Genomic DNA, 24,272 nt, shown 5'->3' on the forward strand with positions numbered 1-24,272 from the left:
TGCTTGGGGGGTCTTCTTTGTGTTCTGAAGGCAGCATGTTTAACACTGGGGACACTGCCCTGACCCATTTCCCCAGTGGCATGGAAGGATGTCAGCTGCAAGTAGGCCACAGATCAGCAAAATGATCTGTAGCAGGTCAGTCTGTGGTGTAAACAACCTTACCATCTGCACCATTTGATCCAGCGGACCCCCAAATGTAGGTCTGAATAAATCCTGTGTGGAGCTTATGATGAGTGTTTATTAGGAGACTCAGAAAGAATAAGGCCATGCCACCTGCAGTGGAGAGGTCTGCAATTGCAGGGGTGAGGGGAGCTCCTGGTAATGTTACTTCGTCGTATCAAGAGCCCAGGCAGCCAGAGCTGCCTATCGCGAGCTACATTCTGTCGGATTCAGCAAGTCATGTAAGGAGAGATGACATATGGAAATGGCCATCCAGGAGCAGGTCCAAGCAAGGTCAGTACAAGTAAATGACACCAGTAAATGGGCCAGACCCCCATCAGCCCCCATTGGCGCCTGTTATACTTATGGCCACCCAGGGGTGGCGTGGAAAGCCAAGCAAATTTCACAAAGAGGTACTGGCTCCATATGATGCCTATAAGCCAAAAATACTTCTATACCATGTCCAAGACTTCCAAGGGTGCCCTTCGCCATTTACACTGTGAAAGAAAGGGAGAGGGCCAAGGTACGATATTCATGGACACATGACTCCATTGGCTTGTCAGAGGCCCCAGGAGAGAAAGACACCTTGCTTGTTCAACACCAACTTCAACAAAGGCCTTTGAGAAGTCAACAAGGCATCCCTGGCAGTGATTAGTAACTGGTGATGGGTTCATTAAGGAAAGGACGGAGAGATGACTATGGAACGTGTCCCTTCACATTTAATGGTTCACATATATGCCAGAGCTCAACGCTCCACACAACACATGGCCTGGCTCCCCACGTCCTGCTTATAAAGCTTCCGGCCATTCACCTCTTTTAAGCTGACGATGACTACTGACATGGAAGAGATTCACATCATAAACAAGAGAGACCAGACAGGCAGGACAAAGCTCCAAAAGGGGCTGGGAGCTGTGACCTACAGTTCCCTCTGGCCCTGAGAGTCCATGACAAAGGAGCCAATTGGCTTGGGAATATTGGGAATATTGGGAATATTTCCCTCGTGTCCTGCCTCTCTCGCTAAAAGAGAGAAAGCTATGAAAATGCAGATTTCTGGACTCTGCCATGGGGTGGCAGGGTCTGAGAGCCTGTATCTCTAGGAAGTTCCCAGAGGATGTGAAGCTGCCTGTTCAGAAACCACCTTCCGAGGGTCCCTGTCCCAGAGCAGCACAGACCCAGAGGCTGACCTTAGGGGCAGCCCTCCAGCCTCCCACACGCAGGGTTCTCACGGCCAGCTTCAATGATGGAGGCCGGATGCACTGTACTTCAGAGCCTAGGCTTGGCAGTTCTACTGATCTACGTTTAAATCCAGACCCTGTCACTGGGCAGCTACGTGACCTTCAGCTTGTGAGCCTCAAGTTTCTCACTTAAAATGAGAGTCATCATAATATCAACCTTACAGGGATATTGTGAAGATTTAATTAAATATATCGAAAAAAAATGGGCATGGTACTTGGCACAAAGTAAGCCCTTGGTAAATAAGGACACAACGGTGGCAGAAATGCTAGTGTTCTATAAACTGTAAAGTGCCAGCAAGTATAAGAGGCTGCCTTCCACTGGCAGGTTGCCTTTGTTTTTCAGCTCAAACTCTCATCTTCTGGGACACAGAGGGGTAATATGAGGAGGGAAGCAAAGGAAAGAGACTATGCACTGGGGGGTTATGACTCCTCCCTTCCCACCCCTCTCCACTCTTCCTTTACCCCACCCACCTCCACTCTGCCCTTTTCTCCAAGCTCATCGTGTTTATAGTCAGACTTGGGACTTCCCCAGGAAACAATTTCCCATTTCCTTCCCCACAGTGCCAAGCAAGGGTAAGCAGCCAAATTCTCTCCTCCCATCTCTATAGCACACGGGTCTATGCTTTCGTGGGATGACGCGCTCACTGCCGTCAGCACCACGCCTGGCCCAGAACACTCACACAGACAATTTTTGTTGAATTGAACTGAATTCACAGAAATTAAGAAGAGAGGGTTTGGGTAGGCCCTGGTATTGCATCTGGGTCAGCACATGGCCCTGGATAAAACTCACCCTTATACAGGCCTCAGTTTCCATCAAAAAGGAGATTTCCCTGACCTCTTCCAGCTTAAGGTTACAGCTGGAGCATCCTAGACAGAGATCGGAGTGGGGAGTTGGTACACCAGGGTGGCGGGCCCAGATGGGCCACTAACTCACAGGGGAAAAGTCACATCCCCTCCCTGGGCCTCAGCTTTCTCACCTGCATTATGGGGTGATTTCTAAGTACCCTTCTCTCATTTGCAAGTCATGAATTTCTAGAACATTTTATTCTAGGCCTCTTTGGGGCTCAAGATCAAGGCATCTAAGTAGTGTTCGACATGATGGGGAAAGAGTGTGTTTTCTTTTATCCTAAAGTGACCACACTGTACTAGAGGCCTCTCAGATCTTAGTGGGTGGAATCTCCCATCAAAACACACAGCAATAATGATCATTAATACCACATGCAATCACTAAAGTTGCATTGTATTATTCTCAACTCAGACGGTATCTTTTAAACAAGAGTGCACTGATCCTTTAGCAAGATAAATGAAGGCAAAGAGGGATGACTGTCTCCGCCACTCACTCGAATCTTCTCTACATGCATTTTAACCCTAAAGCGAAGTGGCATAAGGTAGTGAAGACAGAATTGGATTTGGCTTTAAAAGCTATGGCTTCACTGCCAGGTTCTTTTACTTTCTAGCTGTGTGACCGTGGGCAAGTGACTCAACCTCTCTGAGCCTCCGTCTCCTCATCAGTGAATGCTTCTCCTCCCTGCTCCCAGGGTTGTTGCAAAGATCACCTAAAATAAAGGATGTGAAAATCCGTTGTAAACTGTAAAGCTCTCAGCAAACACGAGGCACTGTCATTATGGTAATAAAAAGCAAATGACACATGAATATTTCACAAGCACAGACTGGGACAGATTACTTGTAACATACCCCCATCTAATGGAGTTTTATAAATATATACTCCCTGCCCTTATTACGAACTTCCTAATAATCTCTTTCTAAAGCTCGTCTTCCAACTCCTTTTTTCTCCTCTGTGTTTTCTTCTTAATATCTCGTCTCTCACACAGCTATTTATTACTGAACGCTGGGTGGCAGGTGGGGAGAGAGTAGGTCAGAAAAACCCACACATCCGTATTTTCTTTTTTTTTTTTTTTAAAGATTTTATTTATTTGTCAGAGAGAGAGAGTACACACAAGTAGGCAGAGAGGCAGGCAGAGAGAGAGGAGGAAGCAGGCTCCCCGCCGAGCAAGGAGCCCGATGTGGGACTCGATCCCAGGACCCCAGGATCATGACCTGAGCCGAAGGCAGTGGCTTAACCCACTGAGCCACCCAGGCGTCCCCACATCCGTATTTTCTATGGAGACGTAAACAGAATGAAGCAAGGACACCTCGACGCTCTGATATTAAAAAAGAATGCATCTTACTTGTGGGTCTGCCACAGTTACTCCTATTAGTAATACTTAGTCTGAAATTAGGTTTAACAACTCCCTCCCCCCGCCATAGCCTCAAATCCATTCACAGGTGGCATTAATATGGAAGGGGAAGAAATAAGCTCAGATGCATTTTTTCTTTTTTTTTTCCTCTTAAAAAAAAAGTATAAATTTTATAAAGCCTTTTGGAGTCTCTCTTGGCTAAAGGAGAAATCCTTCTGCTATTAACTGCTCCTGCAGAGAGAGCTCTCTAGTTGCAAGATCATGATGAGGGTAAGCATTAATTAAATCTAACTGCGAGAGAATAATTATGTACACATATCCATCAGGGCAAGTTGTCACTATCCAGTAACAAAGTTGGATACAAACTCCATCAGCTGAACTGTCAGGCGGCTGTTAAAAGGATATAAATGTGTCCCAAAAGGATCATTTTGTTTGGGGGGGGGGGAATTGGATTGCAAAGGATTAATGAGGCGAGGGGTTTGTGTTTTCAATTGAATGTAAAATGCAAACCGAGGAAGTTGTGATATCATCATTTAACCTTAATGTTTAGCTACATTTGGATTTCTAACACGTGGTGGGGACAATTAGACCTTGTGCATCAAACCATCATTTCCATCATGCCGCGAGATGAAAGGCTGGATATCTTCAAGTTACACTGCACAAAAGTTTACAACAAAATCATAACATCTCATTTACACAGACGGCATATTCTTAATAATAATTAGGCAAGAAAATGCATGCAAATCCCACCAGGGTAATTCGGGGATTCAGGAGAGGGCGCTTTTTGTGTGGCTGCCTCTTTGTCCGCTGTATTTTAGTCCAAACCCTTTCTGTATGTGTGCAGAGGCCCCACGCAGGTGACAGGACAGCAAGTCTTAGCTGCAGGTGCTGCAAACAGGCCCAACTACGATGTAGGAGCAGGGACAGTGGTGTTGGAAGCAGGTCCATATGGACATCCAGGCTCCTCCACTGACTGGCCACGTGGGTTTGGGCTACTGACTTCATGTCTCTGAACACCAACTTCCCTTATGAAATCGTGTTACAGAAGAGTGGCTACAATAAGATATTTGAAAGCACCTACAACAGTGACTGGCACAAAATAGGTAGGTGGCCAATTCTTGCTGCTGTTTCTACCAGATCTATGTCCCAAGGTAGGAAATAAACCACAACCTCAGGATCCGTTCCTCCCGCACGGCCATCCTGGCTGGGGCAGTCATGGGAAGTGATGATTTCCAGCCAAGGCCCACCTGGTTTCACTGCATGCTTGGTGGACAACGATCCTGGTCAACACCAAGGTCATTTATTCCAATGCACTAGGACAATTTGTAATTGTTGGTTGACTGCCTACCTGTATCCTCCTCCATAACTTGAGCCCCATAGGGGTGAGGACCTTGTGTGTCTGGTTTTCCACTGGCATCTCAGAACCTACAATGATGGCTTACGCTTGGTAGGAAGTCAGGTCGGAAGCCCTGGGCAGGGATGCAGCAGGAAGGGCTGGAATCGGGAAATGGGAATCAGGTGCAACAGCAAAGAGACCAGCTAGGGAGGGACTCCTTCTATGCTGGAGACGACACCATAAGGATGGATGATCTGACTTGTTTGACTGTACTGGGACCACAGAAGCTCATCTTAGAATGAGGCCACAGTCTATCGGAGAGCCTAGACATTCTGGGATGCTGTCATTATTGGGGTCATGACCTAGTCTTGAGTTCTCAAGATCTTGTCAAGTTATTTTTAGGTAGTCCTGACTGAAGGCATGACTTCTTCAAGACCTTTCCCCATCTTGGAATGTACGCAGATTGCTATAAATGCCACAACATTCTGCTGAAAGGGATTGAACCGCCCATCTCAGCCAACATCTTTGGCAAGGTAATCCGGCTCACGCAGATAGAGAAGGAGTTGGGCAATACAGCTATACCCTGGAACTCTATCTGTTCAATTAGACCATACATAGGGCCTTTATATTTCTGGAAGAGATCCTGACAAAATGGACTATTTCTATGGCCTGAAGAAGAAATATGAAGAATATCGATTGTAACAAAAGACTACTACTTTATCGTGACAGTGAACATTTTTCTGGAACTGTTCCACTACAACCTCACCTACACACACTCCCATTTCCTTCCCCACAAACAAAACAAAACAAAACGAAAACAAAAACACAAAAAATAAAATCAGCATGCACAGATTGCTTCTCCCTATTTCCAACTCTGATTGAAAGAACTATCTTCCAGTGGGGTAAAAATTAAACCACATTTAGTCATAAATTGCAAAGAGTCATCATTTACAATAAAATAAAATTTCAGGAAATTGGGCCAAAGCGAGAAAACTGAGATCATAAAATGTCAAGACCCATAAAAAGAATTTCTTACTTCTAGTGAAAAATCTTTAAGCTCTAATTTTTGGGTGTAGAATTTTATATATGTTCATTTGATTGTATTTTTAATAGTATCGTTTAATATTCTGTGTACTGATTTTGCCAACCTGATCTAACAGGAAGATTTCTGTAAAAACATTCCTCTTTGATTATGCATTAGTCAACCTGTCATTGTACTTCCGTCCATTTTTTTCTTTATATAATTTGAAGCTTTGTTGTTTCTGTATGTAAGTACAGATTTCATTTGTCTCCCGGTGAACTGTTCCTTTTATGATTAATTGACCCTCTTTATTCCTAAGAATTTTTTTGTTTCTTGTTGTAAAGTTTACTTTGCCGTATATTTCTACTTCTCCCCAAGCTTCCATTTGATTAGTATTTGTCTAGTATATATTTTTCCTTTCTCTTCCCTATCAAACGTTCCGTATCTTTATGTTTTAGGAAGATCTCTGGTAGAGAGTGAGCAATTAGATTTTCCCTAGTGTAATCTATCTCTGAATTTTACTTTCCAAATTGTATTTATTGTAATTATTAATGTTTGAGGGCTTATTTCTAATGTTACATTTTTGTCTCTTTTTTTTTTTTTTGGTGTTTTTTTTTTTTTTTTTCATTTGAATTCCAGTTAGTTAACATACCATATAATATTAGTTTCAGGTGTAGAATTTAGTGACTCAATACTTCCACATAACACCCCGTGCTCATAAAATGCACTCAATCCCCACCACCTATTAAACCCATCTCCCCATCCCTTCTGGTACCATTGGATCATTCTCTACAATTAAGAGTCTGTTTCTTGCTTAGAATCACTCATCATAAGGAAAACACAAGTCAAATCTACAATGAGATACCACCTCACTCCTGTCAGAATGACTAAAATTAACAACTCAGGAAACAACAGATGTTAGCGAGGATGCGGAGAAAGGGGAACCCTCTTACACTGTTCGTGGGAATGCAAGCTGGGGCAGCCACTTTGGAAAACAATATGGAGGTTCCTCAACAAATTAAAAATAGAACCACCCTACAATGCAGCAACATTATCTACAAGAGCCAAATTACAGAAACAGCCCAAGTGTCCATGGATTGATGAATGAGTAAAGAAGACGTGGTATATAGAGAGAGAATGGAATATTACTCAGCCATAAAGAAAATCGAAACCTTGGCATTTGCCATATTGTGGATGGAGTTAGAGAGTATAATGGTAAGCGAAATCAGTCAGAGAAAAACATATACCGTATGAACTCATTTACATGTGGAATTTAAGGAACAACAACAACAAAATCCTAGGGAACAGAAGAGAGAGGCCAACCATTCTCTTCGTGCTCTTGCTTTCTCTTTACCTTTATCCCACCACACCCTAGTGCCCACTGGAATTACCACGGCATCAGCTTCTAAGCTTGAAGCCTGAGTTCTTTGTTTCCTTCTCATTCTTTACACCTGAGGAATCTCCTCTCTTGATCTTTGATAAATCTGCATTGTTTCAAAAGTTCCACTTTATTCAAAGTGGGCATGCACGTGCACAGGTGGGCAAGCATATGGGTATGGAGTAGGAAAAAGGTGAGCTTCGTGTGCCGTTCTGTTGAAAGTTTACCACATGCTTCCCCAGTGTTCTTTTCACTTAGATATAGGAGCTTCTGTTATAAACAAAAACATGTTCATTTTTAAAAATATTCTAGGATTGGGACATCCCCCCAAAGTACTGAAGTTCAATATATAAATATGAAGCAGGAGCTTGATGGGAGAGTCCTACCTACTCAACCACACTCCCCTGCCTGCTCCCTGAATGCCTCTTTGGAGCACTGCTTGACAACTCTTGCTTGTAGTCCATGAGCTCTACCTCGTACCCTCAGGATGTTTAACATGTCTGTCTCAAAAATGGGAACATGCAAAGGCTTCTCTTTATAAAAATCTTCTAAGTGATTTACCCATTCGACTACAGTTGATTCAGAAAAAGGCACAAGCCGCCAGCTTCTATGTGTTTTATTCAAATTCCCCAACAGTCAGTCTTGGTTGCAGGGTATATGGCCCCCATGATTCCACACATTCAAATGGCATGGAAAGAAGACAATGTTGTAAGTCAGAGGACTTGGAATTCCATTCCTGGGTCTGCTCATTTCTTTCTGCGGCATGGATGAGGTCTTCCCATCCATCATTTTCTGTATCTACGGGCAGGATCAGATGACCTTGAAATCCATTTCCATCTCTGGTGGACTAAGACAACCTAACGGGTTATTTCCCCCAATTGTGTGCCTGAAAGCCTGGGACAACGATGCCTCTGAGACATCCGGGGTTACCTGTAGTCATCCAGCAAGTAGACAGTCAAGGGGTTAAATCTAGGATTCTCTCAGTCCACATCTAATATGTTCCCTTACACCAGGGACTGCAGGTCAAATCCAATCTGCGGGCTGTTTTTGGTGTGGTCCAGGCACGAACAACAGTTTTTGCATCTTTCAGTGGTGCAAATGAATCAAAAGAAGAATATGTTAAGATGTAAAAAATCATACAAAAGTCACACTTTGAAAAAGTATCCATAAATGCATTCCATTGTTTTGATTAGTAGAACTCCATTAGAAAAAAAATGGTACTCAGTTATCATTACTATATTTTGAACTTTGTCAGATTTGTGGAAAATTTTTTTTCATTGTGTAAGTGCCTACATAATTCTCAAGTTTGCCTCTTGGTCAGCAAAGCTTAAAATATTTCCTGTCTAGCCCTTTACTGAAAAAATCTGCTGACCCTGCATTAGACCATAGGGCCTTGCAAGGATGTAGCCAGGGTCCAAAATTGACTACCTTTCATATACCACAAGCCAGGATGGATCAAACAGTGGCTTGAGATCCAAACCTCTTCAGCCCTGTTAAAAAAGACTGGTTAGCAGAGGTGCAAAAATTATATGTAGTCTTTTAATCAGCTATAGATACATTTGAATCTGGGATGCGATTCTCCCAGAACAGCTGTATCACATTATACGTTCCCGTACAAATCTGAGCCTCCATTTTACCATCAGCAAACTGGGAATAATTATGCTTTCCTCAGGGGATTGTGCAGATCAGTCCAGGCTTTAACGTAAGACAGAGTCTTAATAAAATATCAATACTGGTAGATATTGGAAGAAACAGCCCAATAGGGGTATCTGGGTAGCTCAGTCGGTTAACGTCTGACTCTTGGTTTTGGCTCAGGTCAGGAATTTAGGGCTGGGAAGTTGAGCCTAGCATCAGGCTCTGTGCTGGGTGTGAAGCCTACCTGAGATCTTTCTCTCCCTCTTCCTCTGCCCCTCCCTCACTCTCTCTTTCTAAAATAAATTAAAAAAAAAAAAAAAAAAAAACACAACACTGTCCAGTATTTTGTCCCTTCGTCCTGTAGGAGGTGAACTCTTACTTTCCCAGCCCTTGAATCTATGATGATCCTGTGACTTGCTTTGAGCAACAGAATGAAGCAGAAGGAATGACATGTACCTTCCAGGTTTGGGCCTCAAAAAACCTTCTATCTCCTATTCTTGCTGTTTTTGGAACCCTCTGCCATTTGACCACGCCTCTGATAGTTGGCTGACCACACATACATGACTGAGATCAGCTTAGCCTACCCCACCCAGACCAGAAGAACTGCCCAGCTGAGCCCAGTCCAAATGCTCAACTTGGATTAAAAGCCCCATAAATGGTGGCTGTCCTAAGTCACTGAGTTAGGGGTGTGTTATCATGCCATGACTCTAACACACCATCTGTGCCATTCCGATAAAAGAAATACCCTAGAGTCGTGACCTCAGGCCCCACCAGCACTGCACACACAGCCTCATGCTAAGGCCACTTATGATTGCCTCTCTATCCTGCCAGCCTAGCTGGAATCGACTACGAGTCCCCTGACATATTTCAGACAGACAAGAAAAACCGCCTGGAGGAAACATACACTTTCAGCAACACAAACTTCTCCGAAAGACACACCAGAGATTTATGGAGGTGGCTGTGTTACTCTGATTACAGATCAGCTATCCCAGACCTCAGCCCAACACAGGAATCACTGGGCTGCTGGTGGCACTGGCCTTCTTGGGATGGGCCTGAGGCCAAGAAAAGGAAAGTCAGAGGAAAAGGGGAAAAGGGTTCCGTATCAAATAGGCATGGTATTCCCTGTCTCTGAAGATGCCAAGACTCTGATTTCAGGATGTAGCTACTCCAGGGTCCTTAAAGGAGCATGTCCACAAATAGCACATTCTCATGACGGCCCTGGGACATAAGAATGGCAGGTATCCTCACATCTCCAGGTACCGGGGGTGGAAACCCAATGAGATGAAGCAGTTTCCCTGAGGATCCAACTGCACTTAAGAGGTGGGGTTCCAGCCAGGGTTTTCTGAGTTCAAATACTGGACTTTTTAATAGACAACCACGATTCCCCATCAGACTTATCATCAAAGACCTTTTAAGTCAGAGGATACCTGTGGAAATTATCCAGCACATCACCTCTGCTTTCCAAATTAACAACAACAAAGATTTATTGGGTAGTTGCCAAGTTTGATCTGGCCTGCGGAGCACTTTACATGCATTAACTCGAATCCCCTGGCCCCCCTAGGAGGTGGCTGACTATACAAATTCTAGGTTAGGTGACACCACTTTAGCCCACAAAGTCACTTCCCAAAGTTGAGTGAATCAGAGGCAGACCCGGGATATGGATTCAATATCCACCTGACTTCCGAACCTGAGCTTGTTTCCACAAAAACACACGGCCTCTTAGATGGGGACACTGAGGCCTGGAGGGCTGAAGGTCCTGTCCAAGATCACACGGCCCGTGTGATTAATTGTCCATTAATCCATCAAGCATTAACTGAGCATCTGCTATTTGTCAGGAGCTAGGCTAGTCAATGAAAACACAGGCATGACCTGGACATAGCCACTGCACTTCATGAGTTTAATTAAGGAAGAAGAGAGGTGGCCATAAATTACTCTAATAAAAGGTAATAAATGACAAATATCACAAGGCAGACAGAGAAGAGGTTATCAGAGCTTCTGGCTTCTTTATCCTTCCTGACAGATATACCCCAATACACTTTTTCACTACAAGACTTCTGTCCTCAGAAGATGGGCTTACGTAAATATATATATGTATTTTTCTGTTTATTGGTAACTGGCTATAAATTATTCACTTAGTTGGAGGAAAATATTCAGAAACATTAATGGCTTTAAATTATCTGCCATCCTGGGTTGTTGTGATGCTTAAATATTGAACAGGCAGCCCCAGGTTCCATCTTTATGTCTCTGGTTTGCATCTGTGTTCCCTAAACCTCTCTTCCCACTTAGCAGCCTTCCCTTTCCACCAGGAAAGTTTGGGTAGAGGTCCTTGCCTTTTTGCCAAAGCAAGTCTTGAAGATGCATAATCAGAATGGATGAATTTCTCCTGGAAACCATGAGATTGTCGCAGGAAGATGGGGAGGACTGGACAGATGTCAGCTCTCTGAGGTCAGGACCTTTGTCTGGGATGAAACTGTTCTTTTTTCCTCCACCTCCATGCCATGTCTTGTGCTGGCTGTTCCTCCCAATCCCCACGGCCACATGCCAAAAGCCCACTCGCCCTTCCAAACAATGCCTTAAGGGAACTTTCTTTGTGAAGTCTTCAAATTTGTCCCAAATGAAAAGTGTACATACTTTCTGCAAGCCCACAAGGACAGGGCATGGCTCCGTAAGGCCAGAAGACGTCCTGACTCTTGTCCTGATGCAGAGAGAGATGCCTCACCTTCCAGAGTCTTCTAGCTCCGGAACACCCTCACGGCAGCACTGACGATACAGAAACACTGGTCAATGCACGATAAGCTACAACCATTTCCTTCCAGGATCTAGACTAGACTGATACTATTTCAAAGCTTGAGGACCTTACCCAGACTACCTGGGAGTAAAATCGAAGTCATCTGGCAACTGCAATGTGGGCTCTGTCTGGGCCCTGAGGTCACAGTTCCATCATCTACTAGCTGGATAAACTTGGGCAAGTCACTTAACCAAAGTTTGAACTTCCTCTTTTGTAGACTGAGACAATTACATTCTTACCTTATGGGATCTGGGGAAGCTTTTCAATGAGATAATAATACGTGATGAGCACAGTCCTTTACTATATTTAGTAAAATATACTAAATGCTCAGGAGATGCCTGTGCACCATACCTCATTAACCATTTGTATTCTATGATACTCCCATCTATCTGGGAGCTCTTTGCTATTCTATGCCCATTCCATTACACATTGGAGCTACAGAGAGACATAAATCACTGTCTTTCCCATCATGGGACTGTCAGAGCTGGGGAGGGAGACAGATGTGTCCACACATATTTACAATGGATTATGATAAAGGCAGAGACAGAAAGCAGCACCGGGCTGCATGTGCCCAGACAAAGGAATGGCTCAGTGAGCAGAGGTGAGGGCTGAGGGTGGACCAAGGGTGTCTTCTTCACAGAGGAGACTTTGAAACCGAATTCTGAAAAATGAGTAGAAACCTGCTGCCGGGGTAGAAAGAGGGGAGAAAAGGAGAGGGTTTTAGGCAGAACATGATCTGTGCACAGACTTGGAAAGCAAGGCAGGTTGGCTAAATGGAAAAATGGCCAGTGTGCCGGAAGCCACAGAATGCAGAGGCTTGAACTTGGAGCGAGCTAGGGGCGGGCTGGACCCAGAACAGGAATGAGCCTATGTAGCAGACTGTGGTAATTTTTTACCATGTTCCCTTCACCTTCTAGATTCTGACTTCTAAAACGGAGTAAGTGTACCCCTAATGGGTAAGGATACTGATATAAATAAGAGAAATAATGAAACAGTTATGATAAAAATAAAACAACAGAGGACACATGTTCAATGTGCACCTTTTGCTGGGCTCCATGCTCACCACTGTACAAGCATTGTTTCATTTGTTCTTATAGAAACCCTTTGAAGGTGGATATTGTATAAGCTTGGTTCTTCTTCCTGGGGCATCACTACTGCCTAAAGACTTGAGAAAATGTTAAATAATTTAACTGAAAAAAATAAGGTAACATATTTATGAAATTGAATGCCGTGGTTTTTTGGCTTTTGGTTTTAGGTGTCTGGTTTTGGAATTTGGGGCTTATGACTAATGTCTTTTGAGTGCAGCTATGGGATCCTTTGGGAGTGTGCTGATTCTCACCTGTCTTCAGGAAGTCTTCATCACAAAAGCTTGAGATGCCCCCAAAGGCAGGTGACAGCCGATCAGGGAAACGTTGTAGGCAGGAGAGTGACATGGCCAGATTTAGTGTGTTTGCAAAAGATTGCTCCAGCCGCCAAGGTGGAAGATGGATTTGTGGATGAAGGGGCTGTTGTAGGACTCCAGACGAGGAATAATGGAACCTCAGTCAGCTCAGAGGCAGTGGCCCAGAGAGCACGGGGCGGAGCTGGGAGCCTTTGCAGGCCATGTGAGCAGAACCCTGATGAGTGATAATATTAGCTACTCCTTATTAAGTCAGTCACCCAAGTGCCAGGCTCTGAGCTACACATTTTGCAGGTATTATCCCACAACCCATCTATAATGTTGGTATAACTAGCACCATTTTATCGATGGGAAAACTGAGGCTAACACAGCTTCACTTGCTTAAGCTCATTCAGTGAGCCCATGGTAGGTAGTTCCAGTTCAAACACAAAAGTCCCACTTTTAAACCACTAGCTACACTTTAGGAACCTCGAAAAGCTCTTTGTCACATCACAAGCAATCTCCCCCTGCGTTATTTTAGCTCCAACACATTCATTGTTCACTTCCTGTGGACATGGGGGTCTGCCTGCCCAACAGCTGCCTCATAAAACCCTGCCGGAGTCCCCCACCACCTTCCTCCATCCGCCTAAGGAGGATGCACTTGAGCACCTACGAGGGCTCTCGGGAGGAAGCCAGAGCCACAGAAACACATTGGTGCTGCGTTGAACCATGTGCTCCACTCCACGACCCCCGTTCTCCACTGCCCACTCCATCTGCTGCAAACCGCTGGGCACCACGGCCTGGGCACGAAGCCCACGGAAGCAGAGAGAGGCCAAGTGCTCCCACTCTGGGCCAGAGGAAGGCAGGCAGAAGAAAGAGCTGGTCAGTGAAAGAAAGACTGAGATTCCAGACCCTCATACTGCATCTGGGGCTTCCGACGGTCCGTACAGCTGGACGGAGTGCTTCCAACGCCACATGTCTAGGGTCGTTTCTGTTCTTCAAGATGAGAGCAAATGTCCCAAGGAGAAATACAGAGTCTGTAGTCAAGATGGTTGCACAGGCTTGGAGGTAAACAAAGAAGCCCAGGTCTCTGTTCTGTAGGACTTCCCAGGATCTTCAAAAGTCAAAGATGCATTCATGAGTTTCCAAGAGGCAGAAGGACAATGCAGCATTTCTATCAATTTTATAGGCCATGGAGTTCTTCAGTCCAAGAAAATCTTGAGGAGCCGTGGTGGTAAGCGTGTGAGCTGGGAACTGCAGGGCTGGCTCACGCTATCCTTAGTCTCTCTTGCAAAAAAAAAACAAACCTTACCCAATAGTGGCAGTAAAATCACAAGCACAACGTTATTAAGCCATTTTGAAAATTGCCTTAAGAGCATCCACTTGAGCACATTTAATGGGCTATCCATCAGTGAGTCTATCTCTAGGGGAAACAAGATTCCCTGGAGGTCTGTACCAAGAGGCTCTGGTTTATCCTGGATCCCTCCTACCTCAGTAATTCAAAAGTTAGAAAACTGAGCCACTCTCGAATGATCTTTGAGGTTAATACACTCATTTATTCCACAAATATTTATTAAGCACATTCTGCACGTTCTCTGTGTTAGGTTTATGAATATGAAACACATTTTTTAAGAAGAAGATAGTAAATAAGCAAACAGACCAAAATAATTTTGGACCACAATATTATGGAACAAGTGAAAAAAGGGTTAGAAAGGGGTAGCAAGCATGAGGCTGGGTGGTCATGGAAGATGGTTTGGAGGAGCTTGTATCCGAGCTAAGAGCTGAACGGTGGGAGAAGAGCCAGGAGAGCAGCCGGGGCTGGGGGTGTAAAGAGACACAGCGAGGGGAAGACAGCAAGTTGTCAGAGTCAAAAGTGGGGAGACATTTGCTGGGTTCCTGCAATCAGAAGGAAGGCGGTGCGGCTGGATCACGAGGAAATGCAAAGTGAGTCAAGAGACCAGGAGCCAGATCCAGATGGAACAGGAGATTGGCAAGGAGTTTGGGTTGTAATCTAAGGACAACAGGAAACCACTGAATGATTTAATCAGAAAGAGATCTTGTCTGGTATATGTCTCTAAAAAGATTACTCTAGCAACTTTGAGCAGATGGAATCTCAAGGAGGGCACAGTTGCAAGCAGAGGGTGAGAGGTGGCAGGGGTCATAATGGTAGTGAAGAAAGGAGGGACAGATTCGAGATACATTTAGGGAAAAGATGCATTTCTTCTCACTTTAGTTCTCTTACACCCAATTTGATTTGTAAATTGAAATAACTTGATATCCAATCATCTAAGTCAAACAGATTTTCATTAATAAGCAAATTCTGAAATTCTGCCCAAAGAGTGAAGGCCAAGTTTGATGGCCAAGTTTGATGCCCCATCACCATCAAAAAAATCTCCATGTGGCATCGTGTATGGCACTGTTTAATGGTAAAATTATCAGAAACAGCCCAAATGCCTAAGAGTAGAAGAGTAGAGGCCTCATTAAGACAGTTATGGTGCAAAAGAGGGACTTGAGGGGGAAGAATTCGGTAGTATAACTAATGTTTCGGATAGGACACTAAGGAAATGAATTCAGACTGGCAGTGAGAACAGAGGGGAGGTTATGGACTGGGAGTCACTTGTACTCATGGGAGCTGTATTTGCAGGGAGGATCTAAGGGGGATTTCTTGGTGAATGATGGAAGACAAAAGATGGATACGTAAGGCTGAATGAAACTACAAGTGACCCAGAACAAATATAAGATAGGACAAATACAGGACAGTATTTATTCCGCTCCCAACACACATTAGCTGAGCATTCCATGCTTTCTGCATTCACCGCCTCATCTGACCTTTACAGCAGCACTCTGGAGAAGGGACTGACAAACCATTGTGCAGAACAGGAGACTGAGCCTCGGAGAGATCCAGGGACTCTTTGAAAGCCATGCATGTTGAAGTTGACTGGGCTGGGGTTAGCACTGGACACTGCTGAAACCTCAAAGCAACTCACTCACCATTATGCCTCCGTTCAACCTGGCGTTATCATGTGAATTCCTAAAAGCAACTCCATCACCAACTTCTGCCTTGATTTCTGACCTCAGTTTAATGGGTAGATGCTTGGTTTTTCACAGGGTTCAGGATTTCACAGGATAGTCTGGGAATACAGGTAGGACCTTGCTAGTTCAGAATACAGTGGTTTAGTTAAAAAGTTTGGAACTCAGCCAGATAGCTCTTTCTGGCTCTCGTACTTACTAGGGCATCCCCTGGGACAAGTTGTGGCAGCTCCTTGTGCCTTTGTGATAGCATCTGTAAAATGGGAGTTACCATGGTACCTCCTACACAGCGTTGCTGGGAATAAAGTATAAAAAGAGGTATATAGCACATAGCCTGCTGCCTAGAGTAAATAAGCATCCATAAATGAAAACAATTTCTCGTAGGGTTAGATAGGTCATTTAAGGCAGGGAGAATAGCATGGAAAGGAACATAGAAGTGGAACACACAGATTTAGGTGACACAGCAGAGAGATGAGAGCTCGGCAATGGTCCTGAATGTCCTTTCCACAAGCCCAAAGACTGCTGAAGGCACTGGAAGACCACGAAAGCTCTGGGAGAAGAGTAGTGACATCATCAGAACTAAGTTCATAGGAACTAGAGACATGAGAGGCCAGAAGAAGAGAGGAGCTGGAGGCTACTGAGTGAATGTAAAGAGAAGGGAAGGGATTTGGATGCCAAGCAATGATAAGGGGGTTCATCCCACCCACAAAGTCATACAGATGACCAGAAAGGAAAAAAAAAAAAAAGGAGGTGATGATGGAGATGATGAGGAAGAGGAGGAGAAGAGAGTAGGGAAGAGGAGGAGGAGATGGAGAAGGAAGGAAAGACCTTTTTATTTCATGCTGGGTTGTGCACTGGGCTGAGATACCAGAACACTCCTGCGAGAGAGGTGTGGCGGGGAGAAGTACAGCAACCTGCCCACGGTGACGTGACAGTCCATTCCCATCTCAGAGGAGGCAGCAGGGGCTCAGAGACACCGGCTCCCCACCCAGGGGCACAGGTCTGCTGTCTGCAAGCCTCAGCTGAGATGACTGATCGGGGACATCACGACACGACTCTGGGAGTCCAGGGCAGCAAGGGAAGGGGACGCAGCTCTTCCTGGGGCCTTCGGAACCTGGGGAGAGCCCGCTGACACCGTGGCGAGCGGTGCTGGGAGGGCCTACCTCGAGACTTGCTCCTCCGCTTCCGCTTCCCTGCTGAGGCCCTGCGCGGGGCTGGCTGCAGCTGACCGATCTCGATGGGCGTGTTAGCGCGGAAACTCTCCTTGAACTTCTGCATCAGGGACTCCACGGTCTCCTGCGTCGCCTCAGCTGCTGCTACAGGGTGGGCAATGGGGCTGAGGTTAGGGCTTGGCCCACCCCCAGCCCATGGAGGACTGGGCCTGGCCACCCTGAGTCCCTGGAGCTCCCGCCCTGACCCATGATGATATGGAAGCCCACAGATGGCAGAAGCTGTTGGCTCCCTCACTTATGCATTCAACACACACTGTGTTCCAGGCAGCACCCAAGCCCTTGAGATAGGGTGGTGAGAAGTCAGACACAATCCATGATTCAAGGAATTCCTAGCTTGGAAGGACACATATCGAGGCATTCCCAACATTGCAATACTTTTGGGATAGGAGAGTACAGAGTATCAGAGTGGCACCAAGAAGAGTCCTTTCACCCATCTGGGGAGTCAAGGCAGGCTTCCTGGAGGAGGCACTATTTATACAGACATCTTAAGGGTGAATAGGAATTAGCAAAGAGCATAGAATCAGGGTAGGGTTACTAAAGAGATTTGATAAGAAAGATTGTCTGGGAAGGAGGAGAGGCATGAGCAAAGATCGGAAGCCACAAAGAGCATGATGCTTAAGCAAGTGACAGGAGTTCAGTGTGGCTCCCGAAGGGAGCAGGCAAAGACGGGACGAGGCCAGAGAGGTAGATCACTATCAGTCACAGAGGAGTTTGGAACACATCCTAATGGCGAAAGCTGTTCACTGAAAATTCACAGAAAACAGGCATGTTCAATGTTAAGTCCTTTTGATAATAATTCCTAATGAGAGTGTGGAGAATGCATGCAGAGGCCTTCTCCTTGCTCCTGCGGTAGCCAGCCAAAGGCCATGACAGCCTGAACCAGAGCAGTGGCAGTGAAGAAAGAGGGCGGCCCATTGATCAAATAACATTTGAGGAGATAAAACTAGAGTACTGTGACATGGAGATCACTGGGTACAACAGACCAACTTCACTATAGGGAAACTAAGCCCCACCCCCGCAAAGCAAGGTGTACGACTCACTCCAAGCAAGCAATTGGCAAAGTCAAAGCCTTCTAACTCCCAGTCCAATGCTCCATTTTTATCAATACCCTTGATGGATTTGTAAGTAGCCTCATTCCCATAAAGTTTCAAAATCGAGACTGGTAGAAAGTTCCAGAGAATGGTAACAGTGAGGTCAGAAGGGCAGGGAGAAAAAGGTGGAGATAAAAGGAGAAAAAAAAAAGGCAGAAAAGCTCAAGAAGGAAGGAGAGGGGCAACATAAAAGGCAAGGAGAGGAAACGGGAAAGAAGCAAAGGAAATTGTCTACATGGCCTCTCTGCCTTTGTTCTGAGAAATTCCCAAAGAGAGTCCCAACTTTGAAATCTTCAAGCTCAGCCCTCCCTCCATCTATGTCTCTAGAGGCAAGGACGCTTCTTCAGTTTGAGCTACCCACGGTCTGAGGCCAGGAGATGGTATGTGCAAAAGATTCCTGTTCCTTTGAAGGGATTTCACCAGACTGGACAAAGAAGGCTTCTGAACATCCCCACCCAATCTCTACGGAGCTCCCGCTTTCCCAGGTAAGGTTTTTGGTTTAGACAGATGCATTTGGGGCATAGCTCATATCCAGGCAGCTGGTTTGGGCACAGGGCTCTGTGTAAAGCTCTGTCTTTGAGGACAGAGGGGGAATCTATGTTTACCTAAGGAAAAGACAATTGACAATACAAATGGACCTTCGAGTGGATTTATAACTTCCTCGCCTGCCTGTCTTGCTATCTTCCTAGATATCTCCGTTAGGTCTACCTAAAGGTGAACTGAGAAGAACCACCCAGACATGGGACACCTATTCCCAAGCCTACCATGCACAGCTCTCCAGCAAGAGGCTGCCCTCCAATTCTGAGAAGCACTTCTACGCCCAACCCTGATGGTTTAAACCCAGATATGAGTATGATTGGCCCCAAATTGTAAGAGTTAGATTAATTATAGTAAAACGTTTAGAGCAAACCGTAATCTGGAATCCTCCAAGGGAGGGGTGCACACGGGTCTCCCCACATTCATGCCTTCATTCGTCTTCTTATCCGTTCATGCATCCATTCGACAATGTTTTCAGAAAAAAATGTAATGTGTCTGTGACAAGTACAGGAGGTATTGTCTTAGCTCAGGCGCCAAAACAAAAATCATAGATTGGATGGCTTAACAATTTACTTATGTTCTCACAGCTCTGGAGGAGGAGGGATGTCTGAGATCAGGGTGCCAGGATGGTTGGGTTCTAGTGAGGTCTCTCTCCTTGGCTTACAGGCAGTCATCTTCTTACTGTGTGCTCACACAGTGGGGAGAGAGAACCCAAGGTAGGGAGACAGAGAGAGAGAGAAAGAGAGAGGGAAGAGAGAGATCTTCCTTTTTTTCTGATACCCAGTCCTATCCTATTAGGGTCCCACCTCAATGATCTTATTTAATTTTAATTACCTCTTAAAGATCTTATCTCCAAATACAGTCTGCTGTAGATTGAACTGTGTCCCTCCGATTTCTTATGTCGAAGCCCTAACCCCCAGTGTGACTGTATTTGGAGAAAGGAATTTTAGTAGCTAATTAAAGTTAAATGAGATCATAGAGGTGAGGTCCTAATCCAATAGGATCAGTGTCTTTATAAGAAGAGGAAGAAATCACTCTTTCCCTCCCCTTGCTTTCCCCATGTACATGTATACACTAAGGAAAGGTCACGTGAGCACATGGTGAGAAAACAGCCATCTGTAAGCCAGACCCCCACCGTGCTGGCGTCCTGATCTTGGCCTTCTAGCCTGCAGAACTATGAAAAAATAAATGCCTGTTATTTAAGTCACCCTGTCTATGGTCTCTTGTTATCTTAGTCCAAGGAGACAAACATAGTTTGTCTGAGGTTAAGATTTCAACATAGGATTCTGGGGGGGACACAAACATACAGTCCGTGACAAGGTATGATGGTGAAAAGACAAACACCTCCCCCCTCCCTAATGTTCACCATATAGACAGGATGGACCAAGATGAATGAAATGGTTGACAGATACATGTAAAAAGTCTTAAGTGACATATAGCACAAAGGAGAGGTGAAAAGAGACTCTCTTAGCAGAATATGACCTAGTTTAGGAAAATCATGAAAACTTGCTTCAAGGAGTGTGTAGTGGGACTAAGGGCTGAAAAGAGTAGGAGTTAATCAGGTGATGGGGAAGTGGTAGGGGAGGAAGGAGGCGCGGAGAACATAGGAGGAGGGGAAGAATTCAAACAAAGAACGCTTTGAGGAGACGGAGTCAGGATGGGGCAGCACCACCACTCACGGGGCCCGAAACACTGAAAGCAAGTGGCGTGAGATCATGCTGGAGAGGTAAGAAGTCCTAACCCCAACCACAACCCCGATCCTTCTGGGCCTTATTAAGGACAGAACACGCTGATGGTTTTAGACAGAAGAGTAGCTTAATCAGATTTTCATGTAGGGAAGATCGTTTCAGCAGCAGACAGCAGAATTCACTGAAGACGGACAGAAATAGAAGGAAGAAGACCAACCAGGAGGATGGGACATTTGTGCACAAGTCCACATCTGAGAGGATGATCCCTGGGAGAGGGCAGCAGAGGTAGAGACAGAGAAGTAGACAGCAGAGCAGAAAGAGCAGAGGGAAATAGTGCAGACAGAGAAGTGGGCACGTCTGAGCGCTATCTTACAGGCACGACTCCCTCAGGAGGCGCTGGCTGACTGGAAAATGTGGATGAGGGAGGGGCAGGTGTGGAAGATGGCTCCTGGCCTGGCTTCCACAGAGACGTCCAGAAGGCACCTCTCAAGGAGAAGGGGAGCTCTAGAAGAGAAGACATTCAAGAAGACTGAAAACACGAGTCGGGTCTGAGATATGAATGCACGGTATCTTGCAGACATCTAAGGAGAGGTGCCCGAGGAGACAGCAGGTTACGTGGGTCTCAAGCTCACAGGAGAGAGCGGGACTCCTGGAGACTCTGCACATGCCCTCCTTGGAAGAGGTACAGAAGCCGTGTGTGTGGTGGTTCAGAACACGAGCTTCTGGCACAATGCAGACCACGGAACCCATGTTCATTCCTGATCTGTACTGGCTGTTCTTCATTTGCTCCCCGTGATCCAGCCCCGCCCCAGGTTCACTGGGCCCCACTCCAGGTTCTGGAGGCAGACTTTCTACAGACTAGTTCCCTTGTTCCTTGTTACCTGCCTACCAGTTGGCTTTGCCCATTGGGGTGCTCTGGCCGGATCCAGGAGGAGAGGATTTGGACAAAGGTCATCCCTTGCTCCTTTGCTGTCTCTGTACCCTCGTCCTCAGAATCTGGGAGTCTTGACAATCACAGCTTCTGCCAGGGGTCCCTGTTCACAGATCCAGTCCTCAGTGCCTCCAGGAAAACCATGTCCTGTCCCTTCCTCCTCAGTTATAAGAGTTAGTAGTGGTTTCCTGTTATTCTTTGTCCCAGGTTCTTCAATACTCCCTTGGGGATTCTCTGCACTCTGCCTAAGTCCCTATAAGTAATTGTTTCCTTGAATTTCTCCTAAAAGGCCCATCTGAAAGTGCCTTCTTTGTCCAGCTGAGACCTCAACAGATACACCATTCCTTTTTGTTGCCTCTAACATTCACCGATTCTAAAGACCAGCCTCTCCCCATCCTGCTATTTCTGCTTCACTTTCTCCTAAACCGATGCGGACAGAACTGGCTGGAAGTAGAGGAAGACGCAGAGAGGGAAGGTTTGCTCCTCTGAGCTGCAAGGGTTTCTGATCCCTGCAGCAGCAAATCCCATCCATCTGTTTGGCGGCTCTCGTCACAGCAGCAGTGCCAAGAGCCCAGACTTACAGGGCAGGTGCCTGCGTGAGCCCCTCCATGGCCCACCTCGTTCCCTCCCACTCTCCCCCACCCCCATGCCTCTGATCCCTTTCGGTAGCTCTATCAATATCAATATATCAAGTTGTCCAAACAAGCCACACTCCCTCCTGGTACCCACTGAGCTCTGCCTCCCCAGAGCAGCAAAATGCTCACCCGTCGCCTGGATGAATGCAACAGATGGTGCCTGATCTGAGCATCGCGGCAGACCCAGGAAGGGAGGGGGATGAGGGGGAAGCTGCCTCCTTCCACCATATGAGAGACTGTCAAGTTTAATGGGTATGAACCACTGGGACCTGAGCAGAGGAGCCCCAGCCCCCAAGACAGAGAGAGGGAAGGAGGGAGGAAGAGAGAAACAAGAATGGAAAGGAGGGGCGCCTGGGTGGCTCAGTGGGTTAAAGCCTCTGCCTTCGGCTCAGGTCATGATCCCAGGGTCCTGGGATTGAGCCCCGAATCGGGCTCTCTGCTCAGCGGGGAGCCTGCTTCCTCCTCTCTCTCTCTGCCTGTCTCTCAACCTACTTGTGATCTCTATCTGTCAAATGAATAAATAAAAAAATCTTTAAAAAAAAAAGAATGGAAAGGAAAAGCATGGTCAGTCATAACAGCAGGGGGTATGAAAGGGGGAGGCAAAGAAGAGTGGAAGGGAGGAGAGAGCAAGAAAATAATGCAAAGGGAATGGAAGGGGGAGTGACAAGGACAGGAGAGGAGACAGAGAAGGCAGGAGAAGGGAAAGGAAAGGCAGAAGAGAGGGCAGACCTTGAGGGTCTTTGCAAAGGCATATGGCTCCCAGATACCAGGCAAGCTCCAGCGTGGTCCTCCGCCCTGCACGCTGTGTCTACCCTAGAACCCAACAGTTCCGCATTCAAACTCCCCCCACACACAGCCTGCGACGTCCTACCACTGACACTTGAATAAGTTCAGGTTCAAGTTCCTGAACCATCTTCATTACTCTCTTTACTTTTTCTAGACTCCTCTAGCCTCTGTAAGAAGAAAATCCACCATTCTTGAATACCAACTCTTTGCTAGACAAGGAGCCAGGCATCTCCTTACAGTTTCTCATTTATTCCTCCTAACAGGCTTGAAGGGAAAGCACCAATATCTGGTGTTTAGAAATGAGGAAACTGAGGCTCAGAGAAGGTAAATCATCTCCCAGGGTGACACAGCTTAGGAATGCCAGAGCTGGATGGGGACCCAGGATACAGTGACACTGACGATCCTGGCCCCGTCCTCTGCACCACGCTACGTGTCTTCTTTCTGATTTGTTGGTGGAGGAAAATGGATAGTCCAGTTTTGGGGTTTGGAGATTAGTTCTCAGGGCCTGGAAAAGTGACTCTGACAGCCCAGTCCCTCTTAAGTCATCCAGGCAAGGAGCCCCAGGCAACCTGACCCTGGCTGGAGCTAGGGGCTCACCTTGACTGGAGACTGGCCAGCTATGCCAGAGGAATCTTGCTCAGTGTTGATGGTCAAGACTGTACAGCCTAGAGGTCTTGTGCTCAACTCATGCCCCATTTGTCAGCTTCATCTCACTAAGAACTATGTTCAGAGAACCATGACGCAGGTGGGTATTAATTAGCCATACTGACTAGTGCAAGTGACAAAACCAAACTCAGGTTCCAGTGTCCGCTTCTAATGTCGGCTCTGCCACTGTGTGACCTTGAGTCACTCCCTTCTCTTTCACAAAGCTCAGTTTCTTCCTTTGTAAATGTCTGCAGTGCAGTGGGAGGACTCAATGTAACTATGTATATAAATTGTCTAACAGAGCTCCTGGAACATAGTAGGTGCTCAAGAAAGAGCACTCATTACCAAACTTCCTCTCCCTTACCCTTTGGCTTCATGATCGGTCAGTCATTTCATCGATCCATCCATCCACGCATGCATTCACTCATTCATTTTGAAAGTCACCTGCATTATAAAATATCCACTTTGGAAAATTCTTTCAGAGAATATAGAATTCCTCTTTTATTCACATGTGAAAACAAAGGCACTGAGAGAAAAAGTCATGACAAAAGTCTGCAGAAGACCAAGGT

At 45.9% G+C, this 24,272-nt stretch overlaps 1 protein-coding gene across 7 annotated transcripts in view; it reads right to left on the bottom strand.

The window, feature by feature from the left end:
* The window catches only part of ASTN2 (astrotactin 2), a 1,447,326-nt gene that overhangs the window by 593,594 nt on the left and 829,460 nt on the right, over positions 1-24,272 (bottom strand). For 4 of the 7 annotated variants that reach the window (XM_047699295.1, XM_047699296.1, XM_047699293.1 and 1 more), the window contains one exon: positions 17,322-17,474. The exons of the other annotated variants lie outside the window; for them this stretch is intronic. In XM_047699295.1, the coding sequence (XP_047555251.1) occupies positions 17,322-17,474 (153 nt within the window). The remainder of the gene's footprint in view (positions 1-17,321; positions 17,475-24,272) is intronic. 7 annotated transcript variants of the gene reach the window in all.

Source organism: Lutra lutra, chromosome 13 (genome assembly GCF_902655055.1).
Source record: "Lutra lutra chromosome 13, mLutLut1.2, whole genome shotgun sequence".
NCBI lineage: Eukaryota > Metazoa > Chordata > Mammalia > Carnivora > Mustelidae > Lutra > Lutra lutra.